General features: G+C 40.7%; 1 protein-coding gene across 1 annotated transcript in view; it reads right to left on the bottom strand.

Moving 5' to 3' along the window:
- The window catches only part of CDK5RAP1 (CDK5 regulatory subunit associated protein 1), a 43,098-nt gene that overhangs the window by 27,220 nt on the left and 3,024 nt on the right, over positions 1-12,854 (bottom strand). Inside the window, 6 exon segments of the mRNA XM_067707836.1 lie at positions 1,065-1,295; positions 5,497-5,617; positions 7,424-7,634; positions 9,557-9,657; positions 10,685-10,719; positions 11,211-11,314. Coding sequence (XP_067563937.1) covers positions 1,065-1,295; positions 5,497-5,617; positions 7,424-7,634; positions 9,557-9,657; positions 10,685-10,719; positions 11,211-11,314 — 803 coding nt within the window.

Below are 12,854 nucleotides of genomic sequence, written 5' to 3' on the forward strand. Positions count from 1 at the left end.
GACATTTCACCTGATGGCACCTCTGCTTTCAAGGAGTGAAGAAAGTAAGCAGAGGTCAGATTCAAGCCATGGGGCTATACAGGGGTAGTGCCAACAGAGGCCAGAAAGGAAAAACAGCATTTGTTTCATCCAGCTTACAAACTAATTAGCCACTTCTAAAGATATCATCAAGAAACTAAAACTAGGGCTTCCCTGGTGGCGCAGTGGTTGAGAGTCCACCTGCCGATGCAGGGGACACGGGTTTGTGCCCCAGTCCGGGAAGATCCCACATGCCACGGAGCAGCTGGGCCCATGAGCCATGGCCACTGAGCCTGCGCGTCTGGAGCCCGTGCTCCGCAACGGGAGAGGCCATGACAGTGAGAGGCCCGCACATCGCAAAAAAAAAAAACTAAAACTAGGAGAAAATACCTGAAAAAAAATACTGACAAATGATTTGTATCAAGAATACATAAAGAACTTTCACAACTCAATAAGACAAATAACACAGAGGGGAAAAAGTAGGGGTGGGGCCAAAAGACAGACATTTCACCAACACAAAAAACCTTCCAAAAAAAGGTTTCACACATGAGCTACATACTACATGCCAAGCACATTGCCGAGTACGTTCTACCTGTTATATCTACTTCCCAATAACCCAAAGCAGGAAGTGATTATTAACCATCTTACAAACAAAGATGACAAGTTGAAAAGGTCACCCCTACTGGTAAAGCAGTGGAAGAGCCAGGACTGAACTCAGCTCTGAGGCCAAAGTCTAGACTGTTTCACACTGCATCACACTGCCCCCCACCTGTCCTTCCCACAACATCCTATAATTAAACCTCTCTCCGCACAGCCCTCATGGTCCCACTGGTGGTCTTAGTATCAGTCCTTTACTTGCCCCCACCTTGGGAGACTTCAAATCTTTCCAAAGGATGGGTAGATTCAGAGGGCAATATATAGTAATACACCACAGGATCCCCTGATCCTCTGACGACGGATGCCTCTGCTGCATGCTACTGGCTGCAGCCTTTGGCATGCTTAAGGATACTGATGTCAGTTCGACACACTAAACTCTCAATACTCACCTCATCAGGAAAGTCCTTGGGGTGGGGAGAGGTGAAACGAATCCTCATTTCAGGATCTATTCTGGAGACCTGATCCAGAAGGTAAGCAAAACGAAGGCCCCCTTGCTTGGCTTTATAGTTGGTAGAAAAGCCACGGCTAAGGTTGGTGGACACCGCATTGTTGAACTGGACCTCTGAAGTGTCCCGAAAACTATTAACATTCTGACCAAGGAGTGTCACTTCTTTCAGCCCCTGAAAAAGGGAAAATAAATATACTGGAAGCGATTTTAAAACATGTTTGGCAGCTTCATACCAAATCTCTAAGTAAAATTAGCTAAACCTACCAATAGCCATCCATAAATGTACTCTGTCTTTAACCCAATAATTTCATGCTTGGGCACCTTGTCTGAAGAAATGAACTTCAGAATAAAACCTTATGTAAAAAATCTTCAAAGCATTTTTTAGAATAGCAAAAAAGCTGGATTCAAGCCCCATGTTCAATAACAATGGTTAATTTATAACACCCAAAATCAAGTTATGACACCATTCTGTCCACTGAATGTTATATAACCATCACCTATGAAGTATTCTTGCCAAAAACATTTAGTCTAAATCCCATCAAGCTTTTACACCTAACTTCCAGTTTACCAGAATTCAGGGCAATATTTTAAATGACAACATGAGGAAGCAATCAGCCAAACCCAGACATGTCTAATGCATCATTTAAGACACACAACAAAAAAGTGAAAGGACTGTTTTAGATTAAGAGAGTTTGAAGAAATATTACAATACAATCAAACAAAACTGTACAAATCTTGATGGGATCTTGGTTTGAAAACAGAACAGTAACAAGATATTTTTGGATAAATTAATAAATTTTGAATATGGGCTGTGTGTTAGAGAATATTAGTTAATTGTTAAATTTCCTACAAATGATAATGGTATTATGGTTATGAAGGGGAAAATTCTTTATTCTGAGAAAATACATACTGACGGATGCAGGGCAAAGTGGCCTGATGACTACCACTTACTTTCAAATGGTTCAAAAAAATATATTTATATATCTACAGAGATCGGCAGATAAAGGACATATGACAAAATGTTAATAATCATGTTTATTAGACTAGTCTTTCAACCTGTCTGTTTGAAAATTTGCATTGTAAAAGTTCAGAAAGAAGAATAATGGTTTCTATAAAGACTATTTTTTATAATTTTATTTTGACATAACTTCAAACTTATAGAAAAATTGCAATGGTGTAAAAAACTACCAGGACTTCCCTGGTGGTCCAGTGGTTAAGAATCCGCCTTCCAATGCTAGGGAAGCAGGTTCAATCCCGGGTCAGGGAATTAAGATGCCACATGCTGTGGGGCAACTAAGCCCGCGCTGCAGCTCCTGAGCTCGCGCACTCTGGAGCCCACGCACCACAACTGGAGAGCCCACATGCCATAACTACTGAGCCCAAGTGCTCTGGAGCCCGCGTGCCACAACTAGAGAGAAACCCGCACACTGCAACAAAGAGCCCATGCGCCACAATGAAAAGATCCCACATGCCACATCTAAGACCCAACACAGCCAAATAAATAAATAAATTATTTATTTATTTTTAATTAAAAAAAAAAAACTCCCATATACTATTTGCCCAGATTCAATAACTGTTAACACTGTGTCCTATTTCTTTATTATTCACATTCACACCTCATGTATATACTTTGTCTCTCTACACACACACGCAAGCACACATTTTTCTAAGTCTTCTGAGAATAAGTTGCAAACATCATACTCTTTTACTTCCAAATATTTCAGCATATAGGAATATTTTCTCATATAATAGTAGTCACAGGACAATTATCAAAATCAGAAATAATGATAATATATCTAATCCACATTCCATAAGCCAAATTTTCACCAACTGTCCTATGTCCTTTATAAGTTTCTTCTTAATCTTTATTCAGCAACAGCATGTCTAGAAGTTTATCTTATGGATATAACTGTGAAGATGGACAAAGATTAATGCATAGAGATGTACTTCTACACAGCACTGTTTTAACAGAGGAAGAACTGAAAGCAAATTGAAAGCTGCTGTCCTACAAGTAAATCATAGTGCATCCATACCAAGGAAGGCCACACAACTACAAAAATAAATTAAAAGCTGTTAATGACATGAGAAAACGTTCACACTATCACAGACAGGATACAACCTTGCTTAGGCAATGACATCACAATCACATTAAAATATATAATTTTTTTTTTTTTTTTGCAGTACGTGAGCCTCTCACTGCTCTGGCCTCTCCTGTTGCGGAGCACAGGCTCCGGACGCGCAGGCTCAGCGGCCATGGCTCACGGGCCCAGCCGCTCCGCGGCAATGTGGGATCTTCCCGGACAGGGGTACGAACCCGTGTCCCCTGCATCGGCAGGCGGACTCTCAACCACTGCGCCACCAGGGAAGCCCACATATGTAATTTTTTTAAACATTTTTTCCCCCTGATTAGAATCCCACTCCAGGACCATGCAATGCATTTAACTGTCAAAACCCGAGTCTCCATAAACACTATTTATTTTTACAAGTTGTGACATCATGTTAGCTTAAAAAAACAGGGTATACTAAATGAAGCATGGATCCTGGACTGGATCCAGAAAGAAGACATTAGTGGGGAAACTGGCAAAATCAGAATAAAGTCTGAAGTTAGTTAACAATAATATACCAATGCTAATCTTTTAGTTGTAAGAAATGTACCAAAGTTAAGTGAGATGTTAACATTAGAGGTAACTATCTTTGCAACTTTTCTTACAGAAAAGTTTGAAGTTATTCCAAACCAGAAATTTTTTTAAAAAGATAGTGAGATATAAAACTAAGTAAAACACACACATATAAAGAGATGTAATGACCAAATGCAAAATGTTATGGGACAATTGGGAAATTTTGAATATGCGTGGACTAAAATGAAAAGATATTTAGCATTTTTTGTTAATCCTCTTAGAGGAATTAATGGTATTGAAAATATCCTTATTTTTTTTTAGGGATGCACAATCACTTAAGGGTGAAATGTCATGCTGTACTCTGAGATACTTAACAACAAAAAAAATAAAGTAAATATAGCAAAATGTAACAATTATTAAATTTCAGGGACTTCCCGGGCAGTCCAGTGGGTGGGACTCCACGCTTCCACTGCAGGGGACACAGGTTCAATCCCTGGTCAGGGAACTAAGATCCCACATGCTGCGGGGCAACTAAGCCCACGTGCTGCAACAAAAGATCCTGCATCCCACAACGAAGGTCCCAAGTGCCACAACTAAGACCCGATGCAGCCAAATTAATTAATTAATTTTTAAAAACACACACACAATGCAGAATCTTAATTTTTCATAAGTCAGTGTCTTTGAATTCACTAAGATTCAGTTTAATGTTATTAAGTTCCTTCTTTTATATGCATATACCCTAGAAAAGTTAGGGGGTTTTTGTCATCACCTCAGTCTATTTAAACAGAATATCTCCATACCAAAGGAGTGAGTTTTGGTACTATTGGGGAGCTGGAAGGGGAGAGGAAGGAGACCACTTTAGACCACTTTGGATAGCACTGGGTGAGGTAACGTATGAAGAATACTCACAGTGCCTGTAAGCAGCCAGAGACCGAATCAGGGAACTGAGAATCTGGGGATGGGAGAAGAGAGCGTGCCCGAGTGCACAAACAAAGGCAAACTGTTGACTTAGAACTGGAGCAGGGGCTAGCTTCCCATGGTTCCTAAGCCAAGCAAGTAAGAAAACACAGAGACTCAAGTGGAAGAAAAGCTCTGTATTCCCACCTATTGTCCTCTTTTGCAGGGCTGGAAAATTAGGGCCTAGGGTTAGGGAGAGACCTCAAGGGCTGAGGGACCAGCTCCCAATAGGAGGAAGGCAGGAGATATCTCCCCTCTGGCCTCTGATCTGATTCACTACCCTCACCTAACCTCTGTCCCTCAACCAGTGAGCTGGCTCAGGGATAAAATGAACAAGAGATTTGGGAATAGCCTAGAATACAAAGACAGACTAATAAATCATTCTCTGAAAACTTACTAAGTGCCAGTAACAACTGTCCTTCCAGTAACAGTCCTTCCAATAACCTAGCAAAGAAGGTATCTACCCTCTTTTCATAGATGGGGAAACTATGTTTTGAAGAAGACAGTTAAGTGACCTATGCCAGGGCATCAAGCCAGAGAATGGTGGAGCCAGAATTCACAATCATCTGACTCATGCCCTCTCCATTCTACTGTGCTGCAGCCCAAGCAAACCTCTCAGTGGATCTGCCTATAATTCCTGGGCAGCAAACCCAAGATGTATACCCAGGTATTTCCTTCTGGCCAGGTATGGTTCTAAACTTGTACAGCTTAGAGATAGCACAGGCTGCAAAACTAGAAAGGTTGTCCTCATCCTCCCACAAACACGCTCAGAGTAAGAAGGGCTGGAGAATTTTTCACCTGCTCAGAAAGCTTCCTCACTTCCTCTAGAATGGAGGCAACAGGCCGACTCCTCTCCCGGCCACGTGTGAAAGGAACAATGCAGTAGCTGCACATGTTGTCACAGCCTCGCATGATAGACCTGGGGAGGAAAGCACCAGAACTTAGTAACAGGAGCAGGATGGCCTGGTCCAACCCAAGGAGCAGCTCCCTTGGCATTATCCTTTGGCTCTGAATTCTCTTGGCAACAGGCTCACACTGGACCAATCGGAGATCTAAGACGCAATAAAGCAGACATTTTTTATCTTTAAAAACTATTATGGGGAGTTCCCTGGTGGCCTAGTGGTTAGGATTCCAGGCTTTCACTGCCGTGGCCTGGGTTCGATCCCTGGTCGGGGAAATGAGATCCCACAAGTTGCAAAACACTGCCAAAAAAAATAAAATTATTATGTGTTAATCACAGGATATAAACCAAACTGTAACTGGTGGATGCAGTGGTTACCCTAAGGGACCGCAGTGGTGAACGAACGGGTTGCAGATGTACCACACTTTCTACTGTTTATATTTACATATTTTTGAACTCTTTAAATCTAGACCAGAAAAAAATAAATACTATAAAGAGTGTATTAGGGGGCTTCCCTGGTGGCACAGTGGTTGAGTCTGCCTGCCGATGCAGGGGACAGGGGTTCGTGCCCCGGTCCGGGAAGATCCCACATGCCGTGGAGCAGCTAGGCCCGTGAGCCATGGCCACTGAGCCTGCGCGTCCGGAGCCTGTGCTCCGCAACAGGAGAGACCACAACAGTGAGAGGCCCGCGTACCACCAAAAAAAAAAAAAAAAAAAGAGTGTATTAGGAATGGAGACCTTGGATTTAAAACACAAGGTTCTGCATCTCTCACTCATTCCTGATCCAAATGCTAAGTATCTAAGTTACATCACCCTCTTTCATTGCGTCATGTATATGAAAGCCTAAATTTATCTTAAGGAAATAATGATGGATAGATGTATAGTAAAGATGTTGACTGAAGGACTGTTAAATAAATGTTAGCTATTAATTTTTATAAAGCATTCCAACAACAGAGTATTGGACAGCAATTAAAATGGGAGGTTGGCAAACTTTTTCCGTAAAAAACCAGATGGTAAATATTTGAGGTTTTGCAGACTATACAGTAGAGACTCATCCTCCTCACAACTACTCAATTCTGATATTGTAGTGGCAAAAGCAGCCACAGATAATATATAAACAAATGGGTATGGCTGTATTACAATAAAACTTTATTTACAAAAATAGGCTATAAGCCTATTTGCCAATCTGTTAGAGAAAATTTCATGACATAACAAATGTACATTATTTTAAATATGAAAAGGTTATAAAACCAAGTACACCAAGAGCCAATTTTTATAAATAAATATACACAAAGCATACACATACAAACGCAGAAGAAAGAACAGAGTGATACACACCAAACTGATAATAGTGTTTATCATTAGCAAGTAGGAGTATAGGTAATTCTTACTCTCTTCTTTATGTTTTTCTATCTTTCCACATATTCTTCAACAAACATGAACTATTTTTTCATCAGATCTTCTTTTTTTAACTTAAAAGATCAGAGGAGGGGAATAAAAGATCCTGAAAGCCCTAGATATTTTAAGTGAAAAAAATAATAAGAGTATAGAAGGGAGGGTAGGAAAGATTCCATATTATATACATGAATGCATGTGCAAAGAATACCTCTGAAAGGATTATATAAGAAACTCCTAACATGGCTGCCTCTGAGAGGGAGCCTAGGAGACTGAGGATGACAGGTGTGAGGGAGTCTTACTATACCATCTTTTGTCTTCAGTTTTTTGTACTATGTGCATTAATTTTTTTAATGTAATAAAATTAACATGTTATTTTAAAAGTAAGAAAGGAGAAGCTGACTCCCCATCTCTTGGTCAGTGACTCACACAAAAGCAGAAGTGGCACTGGGGCTCATCTGGACTGGCAAGACATCAGCATAGGTCTCATCCATAGAGAGCAGAACATTGGCAGCTTGCTGGCCTGACTCGGCAACAGCAAGCAGCCGAGGAAGGTCCCTGTAGGCATCTGGACCAGCCAAAATATCCACCGTTTTCTCTCTGTTGAGGATCTCCTCCTTCAATCTCTCAGCCATGCAGCCTGGGAGGGAAAAGAAGTAAGCTAAGACCTGTTCCCAAATTCATCTCGTCTCACTTCTTTTTAGTACACATTCTCTCCGGCTGGATCAGAGACCAGGTCACAGAAACTTCTCTAAGAGTTTAGCAGCATCCCTCAAATTTGCCCAACACTTCTATACCTCTGGAACCTGCATATTCCTATATAAGAAAACCACGGGAAAACAGCTCTATAGCAATTCAATTAAATGCCTGGAAAAATGAAACCACCATCCAAAAACCTTTCTAGACATGAACCACCTCTTTTTTCAATTGAAAATTACTTGGTGCTACAAATAAAAACTATTTTGTGTCAGGAACTTATTTATTAAAATAAAACTTATTTATATACATCTGCACTTACACACTTTATCCCTCTTGTTGCCCATAATACTTATTAAAACCTATAAGAAATGAGTTATCCATCTACGCTGGTATCTTCCATAATCAAGAATACCACTATTAGTAAAACTATACAATTAAAAAACTCATTTTATTTAAAAAAAAAAAACCTTTAAAAACACTGGTTTAAGAACTCTTCTTGGCTGTACAACCGTGTATAGCAGCATCATTCACAACAGCCAAAAAGTGGAAGCAATCCGAGCGTCCATAAACAGATGTGATATATACATACAATGGAATATTATTCAGCCTTAAAAAGGAAGGAAATTCTGACACAAGCTACAGCCTGGATGAACCTTGAGGGTATTATGCTAAGTGAAAAAAGCCAGTCACCAAAATGTTGTATGATTCCATTTATATGAAGTACCCAGAGCAGTAAAATTCACAGAGGCAGAGAGTAGAATGGTGGTTGCCAGGGATTGAAGTGAGGGAGGAATGGGGAGTCATTACTTAATTGGTGTGGAGTTTCAGTTTGGGAAGATGAAAAAGTTCCTGAAATGGATAGAGGTGATGGCTGCACAACAATGTGAATGTACTTAATACCACTGAACTGTACATCTAAAAGGGGTCCAAATGGTAAACTTTATGTTACATATACTTTACCACAATTAAAAGAAAAAAACTATTTGGGGGATTTCTGACATTCCTAACAGATATATACCCAGGGGCTTCTATAATGAAGGAACTGGAATGGAACAAAATATTCTAGCTAATCTTTCCATCCTCCTGCATCACTCAGTACATTAATCTGTGTAATAAAGGATATGCTCCAACCTGTGTTTCGACCCATCATCAAGAAGAATTAATTTAACTATTCCACAATGGACACAGTCTATTTTAAGGTTAAGTACATTGACTAAATTCTGGGACCATGAGGGTACAGAATATTTATTTCTGAAATATTCCTCCCAGCTATCTATACCAGAGCTGTCCAACAGAACTTTCTAAGACAATGGTAATGTGCTGTATCTACACTGTTCAAACTGGTAGCACTAGTCAAGTGTGGCTACTGAGCAGTCGATATGTGGCTAGTGAGACTGAAGAAGTGAATTTTTAATATTATTTAAGTGTAATTAAATTTAAATGACCACATGTGACTATTGGCTATTATACTGGTCAGTGAATAATTAGATCTTCACTTGCGCATGCTTCAGGAGTCAAGATAAAAGGTGCCTACGTGGTAAATTCAAGCTGCCCCTTCAGACTCCAAACTCTCTCCTATCCACTACTCTGTGCCACCATGAGCCCCATCAGACTAGTGAGGACAGATCACTTTCTGAGTACAGTCCCTATTACTTTAAGGCACTAAGAAAAGCCCTCTTATGAGCTTTATCTCATTTAATCCTACAGCCTCTGACATTAAGTATAAGAGTTGAACGGCATGTATAAGATTGTATAAGATTTCTTCACCACTGGGAATCCAGCCTCTAAGGGAAATCCTAGCATATAAAGCTACACGGAGCCCAAGTCTCACAAAATTCACAAAATCTGCAAATTACCAGATACCTAGAATCCCAATCCTCAGAGGCACTCGGGAGCGGAGCCGTTTTGACTTCAAGGATTTGAGCTGATGTAAACGATTCCAGATGGTCTGTTCAGCCTTCTCCCTGCAGAGGTCAAAAAAGGTAGACCTGAACCTGAAAATAAACTACAAAGCAATCTAAAAGAGCAAGACAATGGGAAGAATGGGAATTCCCTGGCAGTACAATGGTTAGGACTCCACGCTTTCACTGCAAAGACACAGGTTCAATCCCTGGTTGGGGAACTAAGATCCTGAAAGCCATCCGGTGTGGCCAAAACTATTCCTAGAATGATGCCCTCCCTGCACATCTCCAAATCCTGACAAGCCTTTAAGCCAAAATCAAAAACAATCTACTCCACAAAGCCCTCCCCGATTCTCCTCTGTTGGAGAGTTTGTTCTCCTGTCACTTTAACTATTCTATTCCCTGTACTCAGCAATTTCTTTTTACTGTTTGAATTTTTTACCTAGTGCTTTCTGCCAGATGTTAGAGCTATTTGTGTATGTCTCTTAGTTCCCATATCAGACCAGACTCCTTAAAGTCAGGCTCCATGGAGGAAGGGTTCATTTCGGAATCTCTCAAAGAACTTAGTCCAATGTCTTGCAGCAAAGACCCTCAGGACAAAAATGCTGGATTAATTAATTGATAGTATAGCCAGCTGAGGAAACATAACACCAACATGCCTTGTACACAGAGACAAAGTAATGAACAGGGTATGTTCACTTCTGATGGATGCCACCCATCTCTGTTCAGAAGAACTCTGTCCCTGACCACTGACGGTACCTAGCCCTTATGATGTGAGGTACATCATAAACATGTGCCATTGGCTGCAAGAAAAACCCAAGGAAAAGTTGGGCAACTCAGCACACTCTCGGTTTCCTCATCAATAAAATGAGTTGGATAACAGCACCTACCTCATAGGGTTGTTGTGAGAATTAGTTAGTGCACGTATAGTACTCAGTACAAGACTTGACATTCTACCATTACTATCTCCACTGGTGTAAAACTGCAAATCCACTGGCTCATCTCCATAGGTAGGGCCAGCCTGGCACCGTTGGCTCTGGCATTATTATATAAGATATATTCACTCTCTAGGTAAAGAACAAATTCCCACCTGATAGAACATGTGACAAGGAGGACCACATCAGCCTGGGTGGAGAGCAAGGAAAAAAAAGAAAATTATGACCTTTGAAATTAACCTTTTAGAATCACTACCCACAGCCCTTTTTTTTTTTTCAGATTGTGGTGAAACACACATAACATAAAATTTACCATTTTAACCATTTTTAAGTGTACAGTTCAGTAGCATTATGTACATTCACACTGCTGTGCAGCTATTACCACCATCAACCTCCACAACTATTTCAACTTCCCCAACTAAAACCTGTACCCATTAAACACTAACTCCCCATTCCCCTCTTCAAGGCCCATTTTTAACCTAGTTCCTTGCCTGAAGGTGAGCACTACCTTAAAAGTTTCAAAAATAACTGCAACAATAGTACAGCTCGGTCCCACACTGCACTTTCCTCAAGGGAATTCACTGTCACTAGGCCACAGCCTGCTCATGAAACTCCACCCAAGAACTGGCACACATGCAGAATCTCGCCCAGGAAACAAGGGGAAGCAGGAAATGTGTGTACCTCCTGAAGGTTACTGGTCCGGAGGTAGCCACTCTTCTGTAAGATGGACCAGGCTATCTCTGTGTCATTCACATTCATCTGGCAGCCATAGGTCTCAAGGTAGACTGCAATGAGAGGGCAATTCCACTGTAGGCAGATGAAAAGGGACCGCATGTCTCAAAAGGGCTCCTCCCCAAATGCCCCAGAAACACCTGAGGCAACTGGTTAGCCGCTAAGTCCCCTGTTGCCTCAATTCTAAGGCATCATTAATTGCCAGATGTACCCCCAAATTAATGACAGCCTTTCAGAACAAAAGAAATACTATATTATATACACACACCAATTACAAGCCGTATCATTTAAAAATGGAGAAAACATGCACCTGAGAATCAGGAAATATGGTTATAAAAACAATTAGAAAAGGGAGAACTAGTTGACAATAATTATCAACCTGGGGGAAATAAATTTAAATCCATGTTAGGGCTTCCCTGGTGGTGCAGTGGTTAAGAATCCGCCTGCCAATGCAGGGGACACGGGTTCGAGCCCTGGTCCGGGAAGATCCTACATGCTGCGGAGCAACTAAGCCCGTGAGCCACAACTACTGAGCCTGTGCTCTAGAGCCCACGAGCCACAACTACTGAGCCTATGCTCTAGAGCTTGTGAGCCACAACTACTGAAGCCCGTGTGCCTAGAGCCCGTGCTCCGCAACAAGAGGAGCCACTGTAATGAGAAGCGCATGCATAGCAACGAACACCCAACACAGCCAAAAATAATAAATAAATAAAACAAATAAATTTATTTTTTAAAAAATCCATATGTTACACTCCTCCTTCTCAAAATGAGGTTCTCCAGACTCTGGAGGGAGCAGCAGTGGCCAGAGGGTACATAAAGCCACAAAATAAAAATGAGGCAACTTCCTACAGTAACTTCAAACGTCTTAAGTGAAAGCAAGCATGGCTAACATGACATAAAACACATTTGCACAAAGTTATAAGAACCTCAATTTCACACCGCAGTAAGACCCTTCAAACTAAATTCCTATTTCAGCCCCTGTGCCCACCAACGCACTTTAATCTACAAACCCAAATAAATTCTAAATGGAGTTAAAAGTTGAAGGATAATCACATGAAAACCAATAGAAAAGATCAGTAATTTTTTAAAAAAAGAAACAATCAGGATTTTTTTTTAAACCTTCCTTGGCTCACTTCCCTTGTATAAAAAAAGAAAATACCAAACTTATGTCAGGGAGACACTGAAGGGAACAACAAATTTTAAAGGACTACAAAATACTGAGCAGGAGTCACAAGGTATACAGACTCCTTGATTTACCAATTCAACTCCTAGAAATTTATTCCAGAATAAAATTTTTAAAGAAGCCATCTATATATGCATGTATCTGTATACATATATATGAGGCACTTATTATAGTGTTATTTGTAATATAAAAATTTTTGAAACAGCCTAATGTCCCAACAATTGGAAAACATCATGGTACAGCATGTGATATTTTGCACCAATGTTTTTAAATTTAATTATTAAGACTAGTATTTGGAAGAATATGGAGCAACTAAGCCCACGCGTCACAACTACTGAAGCCTGCGTGCCCTGGAGCCCTCACGCTGCAACTACTGAGCCCACGCACCACAACTACTGAAGCCCGCGTGC

This window comes from Pseudorca crassidens, chromosome 15 (genome assembly GCF_039906515.1).
Source record: "Pseudorca crassidens isolate mPseCra1 chromosome 15, mPseCra1.hap1, whole genome shotgun sequence".
NCBI classification, from domain to species: domain Eukaryota; kingdom Metazoa; phylum Chordata; class Mammalia; order Artiodactyla; family Delphinidae; genus Pseudorca; species Pseudorca crassidens.